This window comes from Sminthopsis crassicaudata, chromosome 5 (assembly GCF_048593235.1).
Source record: "Sminthopsis crassicaudata isolate SCR6 chromosome 5, ASM4859323v1, whole genome shotgun sequence".
In the NCBI taxonomy this organism is placed as follows: Eukaryota; Metazoa; Chordata; class Mammalia; order Dasyuromorphia; family Dasyuridae; genus Sminthopsis; species Sminthopsis crassicaudata.
The window spans coordinates 152,888,172-152,909,847 of record NC_133621.1 but is presented as its reverse complement, the minus strand read 5'-3'; the positions used below and the strand labels follow the sequence as shown (position 1 = coordinate 152,909,847).

Sequence of the window (21,676 nt, the reverse complement as noted above, 5' to 3'; positions counted from 1 at the left end):
TGTAATTCACTCTTAGAATGAGTAGTATGGTGGTATATAGATAGTAGCATATCCTTAGATGAAGACTGATGATGCATATCATCATAATTATAACTATAAATAACTGTTCAGCAGTTCTTTTCCTTCTCAGCCTAGACTACATTCCTTTTTACATTTATTCTGGTGATTCCTACCTCATAAAAGTGCCAAATTTATAAAAGTACTGCCAATCTTGTCCTAATAACAAAGTTTAGCAATGAATAAGTCCCTTTTACTATATTCCTATTTATTTTCAATTAGGATAGTCTTTCCTTTATTGTCAGTTTTGTACAATTCTGTATACCCTAATATGTTTCCAGATCCTTGACTACTGTAATTTTGATATAGCTAACTCCTACTTTTTAAAATTCACCATCATCTGAAGCAATATGGTGCATTTTTGCAAAGATCTTATTCGGAAAATTTTTCTTTAAGTTGAATTGAAATTGGCTTTTTTTACTTCAACAGTTTTGAATTTCCTAGTTTTTATTTCCAAGGCCAAGCAGAACAAATCTGCCTCTTCAAAAATGGCAGTCTTTCAAGTATCTAACTATCCAAATATAGCTATTTTGGCCTCTCTAGGTAATATCTTGCCCAGACTCAAACATCTGTAGTTTTTTTTTCAATTGATCCTTATGACAGTGCTTCTAGCCTCTTCATCATCAGTCAGCCTCTTGAGATAAGCTCCTTGGCAAAGTTCATATTAAAATAACATGGTAGAAATGGTATCCATTTTACATAAATTGGGAAGGTTTTCAATAAAAAGGACAGGGAACCCATCCAATTGGACTGGAGGATTAAGACTTGAACTGGGCTTTTGCTTCCTTGTCATTTGGGAAAAGTTTTATATATGGGTAAGCTGGGGTCCTGGCAGTTTGAGTGGTATTCCTGTTGCTGTGTAGCATGTCTTTCTGTTCCATCTTTGCTGCCATGGTAAATATGTTGAAGGAAGATATAGCAACATGCATTTTTTCTTAGCAATTGTGAAGTTTCTGTTTTAATATTTTTCTTGAGTAAAAGAGATCAGGCCTCATGAAGACCTGGCTGTGTGATCCTGGTCAAGTCACTTAATCTCTCCATGCTTTAGGCAAATCCTTAAGAATATAAGTTGCAGCATTGTTAGAGTTTCCTTACCAGGAAATATCAATAAAACCACAACTCTAATTCCTAACATATCATCTTAATTAAATTTTATGAGTCACACATGTTTAATTATGTTTGAATTCATCACTGAGATAGCATGAATTGGTCCTGGTCCAGAATAAATGCCATTGCCAGAATTAAAACACAAAGCCCTACATATAAGCTCTGTATGAGTTTTGGTGATATTTGTATCTAAGAAATGTAATAACAACAAGAAATGCACTATAAGATTTATAATGCACTTTACATGTTAATATTATTCTTGTTTTATACAAGAGAAAAGTGGTTTGTCTGGAATGATACAACTAGCAACTGTTTGAAGCAAGATATGATCTCATGCCTTCCTGAGTTCAAATCTGGCATTCAGAATACCATGCTGTCTAGTTTACTTTCTGTGTACCTTATAGAGTGTAAAGAAAGAATTAAGACCTCAGGATTATACCTTGAAGAATGCCTATAATTAAAAACAAATCTAGTAAAAGAAACTGTAGGATTCCTAAAGGAATCTCATCCATCCTTTATTGATAGGTACTATAGTTATGTTAATATAGTTTAATTTCTCATTTACTTCACATTCTTTTTCCTCATCCTGTGGACTTGTATGAAAGTCATAGTCTATGAGAACTCTTAATTTTGGTGTGTTTTTTTTTCTTTTTGAGTTATGACATAATAATTGCCTTTTCTCACACTTATGTAAGTTGCTATTTTTTTTAATCTAAATACATTACTTAATGGGTATTTTAGTTTCATCTTCAAAGTTTTATTCTATCATTCTGGTCAGGTGAAATTTTCTAATATCTCCATTCATCTGTCACATATTCCTCTCAAATTGCCATGGTTTCCAAATTAAGGAAGCAAGTTGTAAGATCATATAAAAATAACAAATAAAAATAGGTTTTAATTTATACATACTGCTCCAGATCTGTGACTTTATCAGTATTTGGGCCTTTCTGTGTTGTTCTTATCTTTGCTGATATGGAATGGGAATTCATCTGTAATTTATAATTTTGAACATTTACCTTGGAAATTAAAAAGTTAAGCTAAGCATCTTAGCCACATTCATATGGTTAATGTGTCAGAGGCAAGACTTAAATCCAGGTCTTCCTAAAACTAGGGACAAATATCTACTATTCCAGACTGTCTTATTTAATGCTTATTTATACTTTTAAACTTACACATGCTTTTTTTTTGCTAGTTTAAAAAAAAAAAAGAACAGTTATTATATGTAGTGATTGTATTATGATGATGCAGCCTTAAATTTGATTAAATCAGTTTTGAAATTAGATTACCTAAGAGTCAGGGAAAGAGTTTTAGTAATTCCTGGAAGTTCTCATTACCTACAGGGTCATTTTTTACTAACATGAACTGCCTTAAATGGCTATGCTAACTTACATTAAGGCCTATGCCAGGGATTGTAAAAGTTAATGAAATTACTAAAACTATATAATTTATTTTCCTGGGTCAAATGTTAATTTTTCTTTTCAAAACACTAAAGTTGTGATACTATTATCCTTGTTGGTAATTCTTAGTGCTTAGGGACTTTATCAAAATTAGCATGAATATCCTGGAAATAAAATGCTGATTCAATAACCTTTCCCCCAGTTAGTTGCCCTTATTTTGCTGAATATGATACAGAACACGAAGAGCAAGATACTCTTCTCTTCTGACTACTTATCCGTTGGTTCTTGTAAAATAAACAGATACAGGAAGTTGGACAAAAAATAAGCACTATTAGACGCAGTCATGTCTTCTGATATAGATAAAGGGAGGCTTGCTTACCTCAATCCATGCTAAAAATACTGCTGAACCTTCATCTCAACCTCCCATAGTTCACATGATCAACAAAAGTTGTGCTTTGGTCATAGTGTTTCAATTTCTGTAAGACTATCATGGGACACTGTGTGACTTAGAAAAACAATTATTGTGCCTTGCTGTATTTCCTATGGCCATAAGTTCATTGACCAGAACGTCTGGTTTTCTGTTGAAGTTCCAACTGATAGTCTAAGTGATGTTAAGACAAAGTTCATGTGGTCTCTAAGTATGTCCTTTCAACCTGAAAAAAAAAAAAAAAAAAAAAAGGATTTTAATGAAGCCAAAACACTGGATGCTGGGTGTATTGAATTGTTTTATTCAGCAGACCCTGAAGAATATCCATAAACTGTCTTATAAAATCTTAGGGCACAATTACAGAGATGTCACAGACTTCTACACTTCATTTAACAAACATTTAAGTGATTAATCTATGTTGAATGGTGCTAAATGCTATGACACATACCTAAAAGAATAAGAGACCATTCCTAACCTCAAGAAGTTTACTATCAAACAGGGTACATATGGAAGGCACTAAATAGCTAAAGGGTTACACAGGAGATGCTCAATATGTTTTTGTGTGATGAATGAAAATAAAAATAATTATACTAGCAAAGTTAAATTGAATAAGTGGCATAAGAAAAGTATAAGAAATATTACAGAAATTCAGGAGGAAGAGATCAGTATTAGCTTTTGGGATAAGTGGTGCAGTAGTAGGGTGAAAGTAAATCAAGAAAAGAACCACAAATAATAGGCTATATGACCTAGCATTTGTGGGATGGGATTGATATGGTTTGGGGGAAGAAGATGAGGATGGATATTCTAATTGAGAGAACATTTATAACTAAAGGAAGAGTCAAAAAAGGATCCTCCCAAAACTAACAAAGATAATTTGATCTGGCTAGACCCCAATATAGTAAGCTAAAAAATGGAAAATAAGGTCACAAAGTTAGATCAGAAAGAGTTTTATGGTAATATGTCCCTGTGGTAGATCAATGGAGAACATGGACAAAGGTTAATACAAGAAGGGCAGGTATGGATGGATTATGGCTTGTTTTATCATAGAAAGTATGGACATTCATGAGATCACTGACTGAATAAGGAAATTTAGTAAGGAGTTGGGATTTTATTCACTTACCCTATACAGAGCTATTAAAGTATTTTAGAGAAAGGAAATAACATTATCAGGTCTCTGCATTAGAAATATTCATAACCAAGTCATAAGATTGACTAGAAAGCTGAAACCATTTAGATTTACAATGAATTTCTAGGTGAGTACTTCAAGAATACAATGAAAATTCAGAAGAAAACTTTGGTTAAAAGCCTAAAATTAAATATAACATATGTGTTTGCAATTTATCTTTCATAATTATGAAAACTGAATATATATTTTAAACCCTATTGGACGGAGTTCATGAAAAGGAGGGTCCTTACTTGAATCATTTTATTTTAAAAATGTGTATATGCAATCATTAATATATAGGTATTTTTTTTTATTTATGAAAGGCAACACTATAGAGGAGACAACAGAGGGTCATGGGGTAGTTGAAAGGAAGGGAAACTTGGGACAGAGTAAAGAAATTGTTTCTCCATGTTACAGCTCTCCCCAAATCTCTCTTCTTTCCACAATTCTCATTCCTACCAGCTTGAATTGATTTTAGGTTCAATTACATGTGTAGATTTAAACCATAGTAAACTAAGTAAATTGATTTTAAAGAACAGATTGGTTGTGGTCCTTTCAAAGAAATCTTGAGGTTATATATTATTACATGTTACCAGTTGTAGTCTGCAGCCTTAATCTCTGCGTTTAGAATGAATGGTTGGTTCATGCCAGCTACTTATTACCTGTGTGACCAAAAAGCAAGACTTATTAGGGCTCTACATCTCAGTTTCCAATCAATTATAAAAGAAGGAAGGCATAGACCAGATGATCATGGAGCATTCTCCAAGTTCTAAATATACTTTAAGACCTGTAATCCTAAAATAAAAAATATCCACACTGGTAAATTTATATTCTTAGAATAAATTATTTTAATAGTGTTCTTTTGAAAATACCACTTTCAGATTTCAAAGTGTCAAACATGGTTTGGGTAAGAGATCAGCAGAATCACAAACTTATTGTTCCTTTTGGTACATCCATTTTTAGGTGGCTAACCCATGGATGTTTATGTAACAATTCATAATCCAATCATTTTAAATTTCAGATTAATTGCCTTTTATGTACTGATTCAGAATGCATTATTGTTTGCTGAAATTTCTGGAAATTTACAATTGTTTGGTTTTTAAAAGAAGTTTATTGGTTGTATGCTCCATTTTCTACTTTACCATCAAATGCATAATTTTACTCTTGAGATAGTCTTTAGAATGTACATTTCTTGAAAGATAGGACTAAATATAATATGAGAAAGTTAAAGGGTCAGAAGTATGATAATCTATATTAATAAGGAATTATTATTGTAATCTTCTAAGTTGGCATAAGGTCATAAGTCCAGAGCATGAAAGAGACTAGAATTGAATTAAATTAGGTGAAGACAAGTCAAGATTTTAATAGAATGAAAAATGAAAATTGTAAAGTTGTTGATTGCAGGTGGCCCTGCTATCAGATGAATTGTTGCTATGTCAGTGAAAGTATGAGCTGGGTTGCTGAAACATTTATAGGTTGATGATCATTTCTGTGGCTTAATAAAAGCTCTTTGTGATGCTCTTATAGTATTGGTTAATATTGCATGTTTTAACAACTGTCTAAAATTTCCTGATTTCTTCCCATAAACTGTCAAAATTACAATGGAACTTTCTCAGAACATAGGATTACAATGCATCTTCCAAAATGTGATAGTTTTTATTTTCACTCTTTATAAACCAAGAATAAAATACCTGTCAAAAAGAATCAAAGGCTAATGCATTTTTATTATACTGAATTTGAATATAGTCCTTTAATGTATAATTCCAACCTCTTAGTTAGTCGCCATGCTACAATTTAATGTATTCTTTTTATCTTCTTTCTTTTTCTTTTTCTTTTTTTTTTTTTTTTTTTTTTAAAGGAACTGGGTCTTGTGATTACTGGAACACTTCCCGTCTTCAACTTAACAGGCCAAGAGGAAAATAAAGGCAACATTAAGGTTTAAAATTAATTCAGATTATTATTATTTTAATGATAGTAACTGGTGAAAGTGTGACACTTAAGATCTCTATGTTTAAGATACTTGATTAAGGAAATACCCACATTATAACCATTTTCTGAAGACTGAAAAAAAGGTTAAAGTTGTTATGTCTGCAAAATGGAAGATTGGCATATTATTCTAAAAGTCACTCTCTTATGTTGCTATAACTAAATGCAAACAATAAGAGCCAGATTTCAGATTTTTGGGGAAAATCTTGGCATGACATTTTGACAGATAGTATATAGGAGTTTGCAAAAGGAATCCAAGAAGCATCCATGACCAGAGATGATAGCAAATTTGTGCTATATATAGTCTAAACTAATATCAGATAAAGTAATTTAATTTTTTTTAAATCATTCATTTGTAATTCTAAAAAGTCAGTTTAATTAGTAAATCATATAAGTTTAGGGTTTCAACAATAATTTTTGTAACCTTATAGATTGTCAAGGATCTGACCATGGAAAAATACAAACTGAATGTATGATCTCCAACAGGCCATTTGACCACTTTCAGGTTCTGCCTTTGACACATACCAGCCTTGTGACACAGAACTAGGCATTTAATCCTTGGTATTCCTATTAACTTTCTGTTAAAAATAGAAGTTGTAGAAAAAGTGCTGACCTGCATTGGTAGAGGGGATTTCTTCCCTTAAGAGTTCCTTATACCAATGAGATCATAAGTCTAGTCTCTCTCAATAGTTGTCTGAATATTTTTAGTCTACAAAGAAGACTTTTTTATAATTTTATTTTAGGAAATTATATCCCATCATTTATAATCATGTCAGAGAGATAGTAATCATGTGATTAATGATAATGATATTAATTATCAAAAAGATTTGCATTTTTATGTGATGGTAAAAAGAATGTGATAGCTGATCATAGTCACTAAACTAAAAAAATATAACAGAATATTTTTCCACATGTCAGATGCTATATAACTTATGAAAAAGTTTTCATGATAGTAAACCATGTATACCCATAATGAAATTAGCTTTAAAAAAATTATAAACTGCTATTTAAAAGACTCATTATATAGACATGTCCTGCTATCCCTATGAGAACCTTTGTAATTTAATAAGATTGGCTCATATAAGCAACAAAGTTGAAATATCTAATATGTTTTTTAAAAAATTAAATTAAACAAAAATTAAATAAATTAAATTTCTGAAATTTTCTACTAGAACCAATTGATTCTTGGTGTAATGGGAGTTGATGTGTCTTTAGAAGATATCAAAAGACTTACACCACGATTTACGGTAAGTTTCAGTTTCTCCTTTTGGCTAGGCTTACCATGATGCAATTCAGCGCTATACTCAAACCTAATTTATAATCATTCAGGGCATTTGAATCAACATGTATGCTTATTATGTGCAAAGGGCAGTTTGCTAAATACTATGAGTTATAATAACAACAAGAAAGATAATGACCTCTTACCCTTAAATACTTTATAATTTAGTACAGTAGCTAAGTGATACAGTGGATAGAGTGCTGGCCCTGGAGAGTGGAAGACTCATCTTCTAAGTTCAAATTCAGCCTCAATCACTTACTTAACTGTATAACACTAGGCAAGTCACATAACCCTGTTTACCTCAGTTCCTCATCTGTACAATGAGCTGGAGAAGGAAATGGCAAAGCATTCCTATATTTTTGCCAAAAAAAACAAACCCCAAATGGAGTCACAAAGAATCAGAGACAATTGAAATGACCACAACATAATTGATAAGCCCTTTTTTAAATAAAAATATAAATGTGTGAAACATACAAAACACTATGAAAATTCAAGGAAAAGGAAAAATGTTCTGGATAGAAGGATCAAAAATAGTTTCATTCATCATTTGAGTTGAACTTTAAAGGGCAGTTTAGATTTCAATGAGCAAATCTGGAATTCCCAGGATATTCTACCTGAAAAAATTAATAGAAGCAAGTAATGGAAGTAGGAAAGAGTCAATCATCTGGTTTGATTGAAGCTAAAAGTTTAGAAAAGTAAATACCTTGGTTGTTGATGTTAGAAGTTTGGACTAAAATCAGGCAATGGGAGAGCTAGTGAAGGTTTTTCTAAAAAAAAAAAGATGATCACTACTGTGCATTAGGAATATTCATCTAGCAGATTGATAAGAATATCTAAGCATTAAAACCATCCAAAACTATAATTATTTGTCTTACATGTACTGCATTTTCCTTTCAGTTCAAGAGATTAACACATGTCAATTTTAAAAGATTTTTATAGAGGATATTGGAAAAAAAAAAAAAAAACAGAACTAGATGATTTTTTTCGATTCTATCTGTATCCTATCCTAGATTGGATACTCAGAAGAAAGGTTAGGCCCTGAAATTTAAGATATAGTAGTTTTTGCATAGATGTGATAAATGAATCTTTGGGAATAGATAAGATCAACAAAGAGGGAAGTAGAGAGAAATATGACTACTGACCAAAGAAGTCTGAGAGCAGATTTGGGGGAGGGGGAAATGCTTTTTATTTAAAGAATGGGAAACGAATTAGAGTCAGAAGTTAAGAATAAATTTGAAGGATTCAAGAAAATACAGTAAAATAAAGCCAAAAGGAGAAACAGTTTTGAGAAATGGGACATTCTCAACCAGAAATGCTATAAGAACAGTCAAGGAAAGTGAGGAATGAGAAAAGGGAAGTTGCTTGGAAAAATTGATAATCTTCCAGAGAGCAGTTTCAGTATAGAAGAGACTATGGAATGAAGGACAAAAAGGTTCTTTCATTTAATGTGACAGTATAGAGGAAAATTAAAGAAGTAAGATTTGAGAGGCTGTGTATACTTCTGGCACATAGTCTGACTTTTCTCATTAATCATTAAGGTTATCTTCTAAAACTGATGTAAGATACTTGGAATATACAAACTTGAAGAGATTGGCACTATTTGGAAAAGCAATTGTGGAGATTTAAGAAACAAAAAATTTGCTAAGGAGCAACAAAATTTAAATAGCATTAGGGCTGTAGTAAATTGTATCAATACTGGAAAAAAGTCTATGGATACCAAATACCATCTTCATGGTCAGAGAAAACTATGCAGAAATCTATGTATCTCTTTTTTTGCTAATTAATTTGACTCATTTCCATAGAAATTCCCTTTACTGTAGGCATTTATCAAAAAGTACTAAGAACAAAACATAAATCAAAACTGTAAAGACTTTTTATATCAAGGGATTAAAACTAACACACTTAATAATAATGTATTTCTTGCATTGCAATCTTGGTCTCTGAAATATTTTAGATCAGATATCAATATTTCAATATAATTGGTTTCATTCATAATCCTAAATATTTTTTTATATATTTAAAATTTTTAGGCTTTATTAGATTATTGAAAGTGGCCTGTGATAGAAAAAGTTAAGCATCTATGGCTCTTTGTTTCACTCTTAAAACTGCCAAGAATAAAACAGTATTGCTTGTTGATAAATAAGGATGATACTTGAGTTGCCATTCGCTATGGCATAAACACTTAGGAATCTATTAGATTATCTTAAAAGGAATGACTTATATTTCCAAATATCTATCATTGAATATTGCATTTACATAATTTTCTTTTTTCAGCTCTGTCCAAATGGTTACTATTTTGCAATCGATCCTAATGGCTACGTGTTGCTACATCCTAATCTTCAGCCAAAGGTATGAAAATATTATTTGTTCAGAAATTAAATAATTGTCTTAGAATAATCACTAAATCTAATATCATATCTATATGTTTATCATATTGACCTAAATATAAGTTAAAAGAAACAATAACAAAAAGCACAACTTATGTTAGTTGGCTTCATTTCACGATTAAGGAAAATTATCTTGCAAAATATAGAGATCCCAAAATTATTAGTGTAGTTTTAAGTTTTAATAAGTTCAGAAGTACAAATGCTCCAAACTTAGAGAATGCAACATTTGAAAAGTTTACTCTTTCAAAATAGTAATAGGATTCTCATAAAAATTCAATCCAATTACTATCTTGTGCTCTGTCACACTAATCAGTTTTTAATTTTGTAAAAATTTTCATCAAGCATTGCTCAAGAACTAAAAGGACTGATCTTGAAGCTAACATTACAAATTAGATTTCGATACATATATGGGGATTAAAGAAATGTCTATCCAGACCAGGTGAGTTGAGGTGGCCAAGCAAAAGTCCCCTTTTCCATTTCACCATATTAGGAAAGTGTCTTACAAAAACTGTCAAATATACAATGCACAAAGACAGGGTGGCTGTTCTTCTTAAAATTGAAATAGAAAATTTATTCAAAATTCATAAAACTAAACAACCAACTTAAATAACAAATTCCAGTTAATATTTTTGTACATTTGTATTATTAATATTTCTGGGTTTATTAAAGCTGAAATCTGAACCAAGATTTTTGGAGTACCCTATAAATATGAAAGAAAATTCTGTATTTTCATTTTCCTCACAAATTAGTAAACACCTTATCTTTCATGCCTATTAATTCTGATTCTCTTTCAAATTCCTTTGGCTTATCTCAGTCTCTGAGTAGGACTCTATTACAGGAAAATTATTATAGAAGAAAAGTAACATCTTCATAAATATTAATAATGTTTTTCCTTGGTTTCTTCAATACTTCCCATACTTTGTTATTCAGAGAATTGTTCAATCCATCTCCTGATTTTTTTTTGTCATTGTCTTCTCAGGCATCCTTAAAATAGAAGTAGAATTCAATTATTAAAACTATTAGGGCAAGATGGAGGAGTGACTAAAGTTTATGATTCAGTCCAATTGCTTCTCAAAGTAGATAGTCTCGGAAAGGGAATTAATTGAACATAGTACATTTACTAAACCTTAGTTCTTCTATTCCAAATCTTTTTATTTATTTTTATAGCAAACAAAACTGCTGACATAGTTAGAATTTTTTTACTAGTTGACATTTTATACTTTATTTTTCTAGCTGAAATCTTCCATGTGAATTCAATATTTTATCCCCCGCCCCATTTGCATTTATGTTCATCCTTTAAGTGTCCTTCTTTTGTCCTATTTTCAATTTATATTATTAGTATTGTTATAGTATATATTAGTAGTGTAATAGTTTGGAATAAAATGATGCAACATTTAACCATTGCATAATATCACTTTACAATTTTAAATGAAATATAAACTTTCCTTTCAAGATAGTTTTAGAAAGTAATTTTGCATCATTTTCTGTAGGGCACTGATAGAATACAAGCACAGGAAATTATGAACTCAGAACAGATGCTAATTCCTGCTAGACTCTTACTCTCAATCCTCTCTAACTGCCAAAATAGGGTACCATGTAATCTCTGATTTTTTTTAACAGTTTATAAGAGAGAAACAAGAGTGTATCATTTAAAAAAAAAAAGGGCATTTTACTTTTTAGAGGCAGAGAATAAAAATAGGCTTTTGTAGGAAAATATTCCATTTAGAAAAATACTTGTCTATATTTGTTTCCCTTAATAGCATAGGAGTCTAAATTTATAATTGCTAGTTCACTAGTAGATGAAATTTATCCTGGTATCCAGCATCAAGCTATTTATTTCCTTCTCTCAGGGCATGAACCATGGGGCCTGGAGAAGAAATGCTCTTTTATTGACCTAAAGAGTTAGAAGAACAAGCTACTTAGAAATAAAGTTTTGGCTCAGAAAGTTTTTTATTCAATACTGCTCAGGAGACTATTTTACAGACTTGGAATGAGAGCATACTTCCAGATGTCAAAGTTGTTTTAGATAATGTATGGCATTATAGGAAAGGCCCAGTGTGATGGCAGTTTATGAAGTTGCTCCTGAACCACCTTTGGGCCATGACTTTCCATGCCCTCTCTGCCAGAGAAGTAGGGCAAGGCCAGACCAGACAGATAAAGTAGAAAAATTCTTGCATCCAAATGAAACTTTTTATAAATTCTCAAAAGATAATATTGTTAACCAGGCAGTCAGCAAACCTTCAACTCAGTGATACATAAGCATATTCTTAAAAATTTTAATAATTATTGTCAATTAGGTTGAAATTAGGTTGACCCTGGGAGAGTCCTATAAATTTTCAGTGCTCTAGGCAAATCTCTTAAGACTGAAAATTGCAGAGGAGCTGAATTGCATTGTTATAGGAAGTTTCCTCATTTGGGAGTTCCCTGTATCACTGAAAGCAAAGATCTATTATAACACCTTTTAAAATAATGCTTATTAACTAATAATTTCTATTTGTAAATATGTTATAATGCAAAAATACCCCTTTAAAAACTGACTTAGATTATGATTATTTCTATGGTAAAGGTGACTAGTTTTATGATTATTTTAGCAATTTATAATATTTGCTAAAGCAACAAATTATGCCGAATAAATACAAATTATTTTGCTAATGAATCATTTAAAATATATTGATAAATTGCAATGAATTGTAACCTGGGCTATGTTTTTATTTATAGTACCAACAAGGTGGCACAGTTCTTACATAATTACAATAATAAGATGAGAGATAACCTGCAATCCTAAAGTAATGCAGGTTATCTCTCATCTTATTATTGTAGATATTCCTTTCAACACTGTAGTCAAGTCCCATTCATATCTTTCCATCAAATATAGAAATCTCAAACAACCTAGTGAAATATTTTTAGCATGTTGGTATCATCTGCTTTGGGACTTATATGAATAAATGAGCAAGAATTCATTTTAATCTGTTTACCTATTATAATAATGTTAATATTTAATGTTCTTGTCACAAATTGTATAACTTAGTTTTTTGCGTATGTGATTGATAGTAGTCTGTAACTATTAAGTGACTGTTTATCAAGATTAAGTGTCACATACTCATTTCAAACTAAAATGGTTTAAGACAAATGAAATTTAGAAATGAGTTTATGGGGGAAAAATGTATCTAAAAATTCCAGATCCCTTCAGGCCTTGACAAAATGAAGATTGAAATACCAAAATCAAAATGTCACTAGAGCCCTTGCCTTGCGTGTGCATTAGGTTAATCACTCTATTTATCCGATGGTACCAAAAAAAAAAAAAAAAAAAAAAAAAAATCCAAGCAGTTGTCCTAATTAATGAAATCATTTAAATATCACCACCTTTCTGTTTCAGTAATGATATATCTGTTTTACATATTATCATGTGACATGTATATATATATACGTCACATGATAATATGTAAAAATATATCATTGTTTGCAATTTTTTAGTATGTATTATAGTTGCACAATGACATTTCATTTATTTCATTTATTTAAATTAGCATAATTTATTCTATATTTTTCATATCCTTAAAAAATAAGAAGCCATTTTTCCTACTATTTTTGAAGCAGTATTTCAGGGCACTATATTTAGATAATTTTAAATAAAAAGGTACTATGAAGACACAGGAGCATAGAACTGTTCTGAATGTGTTCTTTTTTCCTAAGATATCTTTCTAAAATAACCATTAAGTATGCTTTTGAATTTTTTATTAACAGGTCAGATTTTATGGTTGCCATTTTGTGCATGCTAAACAGATTGATACAAGAAACTTCTTAAACCTAGTGTAAGACATCTAAATAGACAATTTCAATTTAATCAAATCTATTATTAAACCTAGGTAGATAATGTCATATCATCTAACAAACTAATTCACCTAATCTGAACCTTTCTCAGAAATTCATCAATAGAAATAAAGCAAAATAGAGTCAATATATAACTTCTATGGGTATGGTTGTATTATATTTTAAAGGATGTTTAATTTTGTGTTATTTCTGTTTTCTTTCTGAAAAGATATAATCTGAATTTTAAAAATAAACAAAAATGTGAATTATCACACTTTTTATCTTTTGCATTTTGGCCATCAACATCTCAAGGGTTTCTTTAATTACAATGATTTCATTAAGCTTTGAATCGAATCTAGTAGTATTATCTGGGTTTAATCACTTCTACAAAGGAATTCAGGAATTAAAATACATGAAACCAAGTTCTTATTTTCTCATTACTTTTCTATGGAAGTATAATATTGTATCTTCTATTGGAAGAATAAATAAGACTCTCAAATTTCCACTGATTTATACATTTTTTAGAATCCTAAAATATAAATTTTCATGGATCATGTAAACTCTAGCTATAAGTAATTTCATATTTAATTTGAGAATTGTAGCCATAAAAAAATATCTTTAAAAGAAACCACTATCTTTCAATATGCATGTATTTTGCCAAGCAAAACATAAATCTGACAATTTTGTATAGAAAGAATTAGAATTCTGCATTTTTCTAGTAATATTATCCCCCTTCGACTAAGGACATTTTTTTTTTTAAGTTTTCACTTGTCCAGCTTAAGCTTTATTTGGTTACAAAATACTCACAAATATAAATAAGTTCAAAAGTAATTTCTCACTCTTAGGAAAATGTCATTAGGAGGAAAAGTTAAATTTCAGCAAAAGAATGCAAGTCCTTCATTTGTTAAAGCATTAAATTATAAATCGCTACTTTTTGTTGCTTCAGCCTATTGGTGTAGGTATACCAACAGTTAATTTAAGAAAAAGAAGGCCCAATGTTCAGGTAACTGTGATTGAAGGTAGTTATTAGTGCTTTAAGCTATGCTAAACTCCAGCAAAAATTAAGCTTTTATTCACAAAAGCTTTCAAGTGTTGAATGAGAAGGCTGTTTTTCTTTTTTTTCTTTTAAATATATGGCTTCCAAAGCATGAAATGTGCATCCTTTATTAAAATGAAGCAAAGCTGTCATTAATGACAGTAATGGATGTACATTGACTAATTGCTGCTAGTAAAAGTAATGCGATAATAATATTAATAAATTTATAGGTTTTTTTAAACATTATACATTATGATTATAATGTTTCATTAAATTTTCCTTTCCAATATTGGTTAAATAGCTTTCAAAATTGAAGTCAATATAATGTGAGCAGTCCACGTTTTACAAAACACTGGTTCTCAACAAAACTATATTCCATATTTCTAGAAGTTTAATGGGAAGAAATAAATTAAGTATTTCTGCTCCATCAGCTGTGAAATATGTCCAAAGTAACTTCTGAAAATAACCAAAAGTCCATAATACAATTGGGAATTTGTATACATTGAAATACCAAGGAAATATTATATGCCTTTTGCCATCTTGTTTGTAGGACTCATTAGTAGAATAAGGTTTTGATATGTATGAATATTTAATTAATTATCCTTGTATGTTTATTAACTGTAAGAGAAAAAAAGAAACTGTTTAGACACATCTAAAAATATTTTTACCATTAAGGAGAATATTATTTATATTGTACTAAACCTAGTAAATGATTTTTGTAGCTCCAATTTTTTTTAAAAAGCTATTTATAGAGAGAAGGAGAGGAAAGAAAAGGAAATCTGACAAGTTTAAAGACGTTTACTATCATTCTTAATACGATTTTTATGGAATAAGGAAGAGTAGTAGGAAAGTAATATAGGAGTGAGTTAGAACACTCACAATTCAAAATGTGACTATGCTAAATGACTTTACACAATTTACTTAACCTCTCTGGGCTTTACTTAACACTTTCTTCTCCTACAAATAAGAAAATTGAACTGGATCATCCTTAAAATCTCTTAGAGCTTTAAATCTATACTCCAAATGGTACTATGACTGAAAGCTAGGCATTTGCCTAGAGCAGTTTTTTGTGTTGTTTAATGGTGAGGCAGTATAGTGCAGGGAGATGATTTCAAAGGTATATGAGACATACTAATTCCAATGCTCTCTATCAATTGTTAGCTAGACCATGGCAAGTCATTCATCCTCCATGTTCTTCAGTGTTTTGTTTTGTTTTTTTTCATCTATAAATGAAGTGGATGAACTATATTATCTCTGAGACCCTTTTCATCTTTGTAATTCTATATGGCTTTTTTTTTTTTGCTTAAGACTTTTATCTTTTGTGTGTTTTTTTTTTTAAGCCAGTTTAAATCTCTTTTCTCTATATTACATTGACATGAAATTATTTAATTCTAATCTTTTGGCATGTTTCAGTTTTTTTTTTTTAATATTTGCTTGTGTTTTTTTATGATCATGGGAATTTTAGTGACTCTCCATTCCAGTGGTAAATTCAATTGCATGTAGAAAGTAGAATGTTTAAAAAAAATTGAGAGAATTTTTGTTCCTTTAGCAAAAATTCAAAATGGCAAACTAGCAACTACCTTATTATTTTTAGAATAATATCCTTCAAGAGGTTTATGGGGAAAAATAAATTTATGAGGAGCCATGTATATTTGTATTGCCACTAATTAATGCTAATCATAATATCAACTTTCATTTTAAATAGAAATATGGCATTCCACATAACTTTTTCTCCATAATAACCCTGAGGAATGGGGAAGTTACATATTCAAATTTAATTTTATAGGTGAGAAATTTTTAAAAACCAAGATTCTGGGTTCAGCAATTCCAACTGTTTTCTAATGGCAAGAGAAGAGACCTAGAATCAGTGTCTTGGGGGGGCAGTTGGGTAGTACAGTATATAAATCAATGGACTTTGAACCTAAGAAGTCTTAAGTACAAATCATATACTACATCAGATACTTAGTAGCTATATAATAAGTCATTAACTTCTCTTAACTTAAATTTCCTAATCTGTAAAAATGGGAATAAAACACTTTGTAAAATTTAAAACATTATGTCAATATGAGCTACTATTATTATTATATTTATAAGGACATCCTGTTGTCTTTGACCTTTTCTATTGTTGGGTCCAATAAATATGGTTTGCCAGATTGCCATTTTAAATGAATTTAATTCTTTGACTTAAAGATTTGTGGTGTTTTTTTCTCTTTGTTTTTTTTTTCTTTCTCTTCTTTTTCTTTTTTTACCATTTCATTTTCTTCTATCTTTGTATGTTGGAATGGGACGTGAACATCATAATGACAATTCTTCCATGACAATGCCTCCATGCATGCTGTTTGGGTCTGGTCATGCTATGCATTATCCATTGCATGTAAGACAATGATTTTACTTCTGTTTACATTGTTGCCATTTTTAATATTTTGGACCAAACATTAAAAAACCTTTATGCTGATATGGTGGTGTCTGTGTGATGAAGATGATTGATTTCTTGTGACAATATAAAAAAAAAAATTGACAACAGTTTGACTCATCTATTTATGGCAATGCCTGGGCTTTCCAACATTCCCATTTATGAGACTAAATACATTGTAATTCTTTTAAGGAAATAGGTTTTCAAAGCAACATATTACTATCATGAGAGCTAAAAACAACATATCCATCTATCACCTATTTTGTTTTCTCCAATTTTGTTTATTGACTGAAGATGCATATATTGTGTGCATAACACAGTCCACTTTTTGATAAAACAGCAAATTTGTTAGTGATTCATGAAAAAGACTATCTGCTTTCTTTTCAACAACATAAATTATCCTCCACAAAAATCCATATTTATCCAATAGTCTATTTATTTGTAGATGTGTTTGTTTATTAGGCTAGAACTAGTCATGCAAATATCAAAAGAGTTTATCCCATAAGTAAAATATATTCTTACCTAGAAAGCTGTTATGGGATAAAAGGATGTATTTTATTAAAAACACACCTTATTTTGTTTGTTGGTTTTTCCCCAACAAAAAAAGTTACTATTTTTATCTCTCCAGAAAGAGCCATAACAACACTGGTAAAGGTTTAATAAAAGATTTCCTATTTAAAACTTTTTTTTAAAATATGCATGACACATTTTTACCTACATTAATATTTTCTCTCTACTACTTTAAGTATAGACAGACAACAAATATAAAACAAATGTATAAAGCCCTGGTCTGCAGCATTTGTTGTTTTTCTAGAGGTTAATGTTACACCGAAAATTTAACAATCAACTCTTGAGTCAATTCAAGCTGGCTCAAAAACATCCCTGCTATAAGTGATTGAAAAGGCTGTGATACACACTTATAAAATACTACTCTTTGGGAAGTCTGTATCAGCTAGAACTCTAGTTTATTTTTCAACTTCAAAAAAGCCCTATCCTCTTAATTAAGTCCACTGTAGTTTAACATTATTCAAATTAGTACCAATTTTGTTACAAAAATGGAAAATTTATACTTGTTAATATTTTTAAGAAACCATCTCTAGTTATATGGTTGGTAAGACCCTAAATAATGTTGTTATACATACTATTTGTGTGCATGCACACACATATTTTTTGTGCCAAACTTCCTGAATGTAGACTGTTTTCCTTCTTTATTGTATCTGCAGGCCCTATCATAGTTTTTAATGACATAACAAGTTTTTAATGAATGCGCAATGATTATCAAATAATATATTGTTTTATTATTAATGACCATTAAGGTATCTAATCCATGTAAAATCTTCCATAGACACACAAACTAGGAATCAGGCTTTATAATTATAATAAAAATGAAACTGCTTTTATAAAAGCAAAAAATTATTTTCTATTTCCTGTCTCTTACCATATATATTATTCAACATTTTGTCTTTAGTCATTTTGTAAATGTCTTTATCCTTCTCTATTTTTCTCTGTTTTGCTCTTCCTCTCTCTCTGTATAGATACATAAAGATGACATGTTTGCCCGCGTGTATATATTCTCACATATGTGAAATATAATGTTAAATTAATTTGATTGATTCCATTGCCATATAAAATTATTTCCCTTGCCTTAAACTACACTCTGAGCACATATTTGTTATCTCTTTTGAGGTTCTACATCTTTTTTAAAAAATCATTTAAAACTAAAGTTATTCTCATAAATAAAGAAAAAGGTTATTTTATATTTTTATTTTCCTCTTTGTTGCATATATATATATATATATATATACACATGCATATTTGTTTTATCCAAAATATGCTACAAATTGTTTAATGAAAATTAAGTTGAAAAAAATGCCACATATGAGTCATCACTATCATCATCACCATCACCAGCTCCACCATCAGTAAATATTTGCTGAATGCCTATTTATTAAGCATTTAAGTTTTCAATATATAGTTATAGACAATATTATTCTGTATTGTGGATATGGTAAGTAGATAGAAAAGTAAATCATAGAAAAAATATATACATCTAAAATTATGCCCCCCAAGATTATGTGAATATTGTTACAATGAATTATTGACAGTATATGAAATCTGAATAGACAAATATTAGCAGACATGGAATTTTTTTTTTAAAGCCAATGACAATAAGTGAATTATGCCAATTTAAAATGTTTGTACTTTTTTTCAGGAAATGAGACTCTTTATCCTTTAAAAGCAATGGGATTCCTTGCTCCTTTACTTGTTCATAGATTCTTTTACCTCCCTTTGAATTTCAATTTATTTTTTGTTCATTTCTCATAGTAGGTCCCAATTCTGCCCTGAATCCCTAACATAAGTTTTGGTTGATTTATGAGAGAAAATACCCACTCCATTGTGTGAATTATCTGAGTAGCTATCTCTGTCCCATTTGCCCATCATACTTAGCTGACTCAGACTCTGAATATCATGAATAAAATATTAGAAAAATACTAAAAATGTTTCCTTTTCAGGGTATGATAAATTTAAAGTGTGCCATATTTAAATCTCAGAATCACTAGCAATGATCACTTACAAATTCCTATCATATGAAAAGAGATTTGTTTAGGTATTTATTATGCCAGACATTTTAATACATTTAAATTCAATTTGATTAACTTCTCAAATTAATACACAATATCCAGTATGTAATTATACCAAAATGATATATGTTTAGTACTTACTATTTTCTACTGTAGAATCCTAAATCTCAGGAGCCTGTCACCTTGGATTTCCTGGATGCCGAACTGGAGAATGACATCAAAGTGGAGGTAACTTGAACTAATAGTTAAGAATGAACATTCAGATTTGATGCCCAAAATTACAGTATTAAATAATCCTTAGTTTATGCTTTTCCTTCCAAAAAGTTGTGCCCATTCAAGTATGACTTTCCAAAATAAGGAACATACCTTCTCAAGAAGGGGGGGGGGAGAGAAGAGATATTTTTATCTTCTCATCCTTTCCTAAAGTGACTTTAATTTTTTTAATTTCTCCCATTCTTGTTTATGAATAGTTATACATACAAAATACTATATCTATGTGATATAGTAGAAAGAGTGTGAATTGTGGGATCAGAATATGAGTTCAAATCTATGTTAGTTAGGAACTGTGTCACCTCTCTAGCTTTAGTTTCCTCATCTGTAAAATGACAAGTTTGGAGTAGTTGACCTGAAGAATTTCTTCTAACTGAATTTGTGATGCTTTGATAATGATAATGATGCTTCACTCCTCTGTACTCTAATATTTAGTCTCTATCTTATGACACTACTTATATTTATCCATCAGAAATAGTCCTTGGCAACAGTGCCAAGAATATGGTTTTGAAATAGGTCTTTCATTCTGACTTCCAGATTCCTTTTGCTTCTCAAGTCTTACTTTAGAAAGTTTCTCTTTCCTTCTAGAGGCAAGAAAAATCAAGAATGCCAATGTAGCATCAAAAATGTATTGCTGGCACCACTGCTTGTTCCTTACACAGCAAAAGGCAGGTGCTTTGGTGACATGTCACTTTTATCACCTGATTTGTAGGGCTGTTATAGCTTTGGTATCAAATTAGAAACTCCTTGAGGACAGGGTTTGCCTCTTGGAGAATACTTCACTGTTTTGTGAACAGAGATTTAACAGATATTATAAATGCAAGGTTCTTTTTTTTTAATTGTTAGAATTTTTAAAACTGAAGAAAGATCCATTCCTAAAAGAGCAAAACTAATTGGTTTTCCCCCTGGTAAAAACAGATAATTTTATTTGAATATATTTTTGTGCTTTTTTGGATCACTGTGTTGTTTGGATCCCACTGACATCTCTTGTAATGTAGATCACAATCTCCATAAACTAACCCTGAAACATATTAAATAGTTAATTTTAGATTTCTAACATTGTACAGATGTCCATGAAATATGCAGGCTACCTAAATGGCTGGGTTATCTCTTACTCCTGACTAGTACATCTCTTTTTCTAGTCCTATGGTTTATGTAATCCTTTGCACTACTTTTCTTGATAGTTTGAAAATATTTTGTTGCCTACAGATGTTGGCTATGATATTTTCCACTGTCCTTTAAGGAACCACAATTTTAACTCTTCAATCTATGCATTCCAAAAACCAAATATACATTACCATCAGAAGAACAATGAAGTTTTAAATGACAATTTTACATATTGTCTTGGTTATTTTGAAAACTTAATGATATGTTTTGAGAGAAGCAAAAAAATCTTGTGGCAATTCCAATTTGTCCTTTTAATATTTCTCCAACCTTAAGAGAATTTTTTGTCTCTACTGTTATGCCAATTTTAATATTTAAAAAATATAAAAGTGAATATAAATTCATCAAAATAATATTTTTGGAGAAAATAATTCTATAATAAGCTAGCCATAGAGAATATGTTAATGAAATTGTTTATCTCCATAACAGAAAAATGTATTTTTCAGTTGTTTTATCTGTATTCAATTCTTTGTGACCCCTTTGGGGGTTTTCTTTGCAATGATACTGGTAGATTTTACCATTTCCTCCTCCTGTTCATTTTTCAGATGAGGTACTCAGGCAAATGGGGTAAAGTGACTTACCCAGGGTTAGTTACA

The 21,676-nt window shown here is 30.3% G+C and overlaps 1 protein-coding gene and 1 long non-coding RNA gene across 6 annotated transcripts in view; one reads left to right on the top strand and one right to left on the bottom strand.

Annotated features, from left to right (window-relative positions):
* Positions 1-21,676, top strand: part of CACNA2D1 (calcium voltage-gated channel auxiliary subunit alpha2delta 1) — a 643,657-nt gene that overhangs the window by 566,889 nt on the left and 55,092 nt on the right. For 2 of the 4 annotated variants that reach the window (XM_074268502.1, XM_074268500.1), the window contains exons 16-19: positions 6,012-6,089; positions 7,312-7,386; positions 9,693-9,767; positions 19,818-19,874. In XM_074268502.1, coding sequence (XP_074124603.1) covers positions 6,012-6,089; positions 7,312-7,386; positions 9,693-9,767; positions 19,818-19,874 — 285 coding nt within the window. Of the gene's footprint in view, positions 1-6,011; positions 6,090-7,311; positions 7,387-9,692; positions 9,768-19,802; positions 19,875-21,676 lie in introns of all 4 variants that reach the window. The other 2 variants (XM_074268501.1, XM_074268499.1) reach the window with 1 other exon arrangement.
* LOC141543386 (uncharacterized) lies at positions 596-19,849 on the bottom strand. 2 transcript variants are annotated; one of them, XR_012482436.1, is made up of 4 exons: positions 19,788-19,849; positions 10,724-10,789; positions 2,941-3,214; positions 596-1,112 (listed from the first exon to the last, which is right to left on the bottom strand). It is a non-coding gene; the product is annotated as an uncharacterized LOC141543386 (long non-coding RNA). The 2 variants fall into 2 exon arrangements; XR_012482435.1 differs by having other exon boundaries at positions 596-3,214.